This window comes from Bison bison, unplaced genomic scaffold (genome assembly GCF_000754665.1).
Source record: "Bison bison bison isolate TAMUID 2011002044 unplaced genomic scaffold, Bison_UMD1.0 scf7180017864180, whole genome shotgun sequence".
Classification (NCBI taxonomy): Eukaryota; Metazoa; Chordata; class Mammalia; order Artiodactyla; family Bovidae; genus Bison; species Bison bison.
In genome coordinates, this window is record NW_011494752.1 from 841,837 (window position 1) to 842,280 (window position 444).

The 444-nt window shown below is 67.8% G+C and overlaps 1 protein-coding gene across 1 annotated transcript in view; it reads right to left on the bottom strand.

The window, feature by feature from the left end:
* The window catches only part of LOC104990787 (signal transducer and activator of transcription 5A), a 20,923-nt gene that overhangs the window by 9,706 nt on the left and 10,773 nt on the right, over positions 1-444 (bottom strand). The window contains exon 5 of the mRNA XM_010843104.1: positions 174-317. Within this exon, the coding sequence (XP_010841406.1) occupies positions 174-317 (144 nt within the window). The remainder of the gene's footprint in view (positions 1-173; positions 318-444) is intronic.

Here is a 444-nt window from a genome sequence, read left to right on the forward strand (position 1 = left end):
ACAGCCCTGCAGGGCCTCCTCCTCCCAGACCGACTCTCCTCCTCAGGCCCCATGGGGAAGAAGGCCCGGGTCTCCTGCTCTGCTGGGTCCCGCTCTCCTCCTGGCTCTCTGCCTCCTTCAGGGTCCCCAGGACAGCTCAGGGTGTCACCGCCCCTGCGGGAGGGGAGGGACACTGAGCCCACTCACCACGCGGTACTGCTGCAGCGTCTGGGCCTCGCGCTGCAGCCAGGCCTCCAGGGACACCTGCTTCTGCTGGAGGGCCGTCTCCCGGCTCAGTCGCTCCTGGGGGTTCAGCTGGGCCAGCTGGGCAAACTGAGCTGGAGGAGGGGACAGGACACCACGACCATGACCTCCCCGGTCAGCCGGGAGCCCATCTATTCTGGAGGCAAGACCCTCGAGGGGACATGTCTGACCAGCGGCCAGTCAGGTTCCACAGCAACGGGG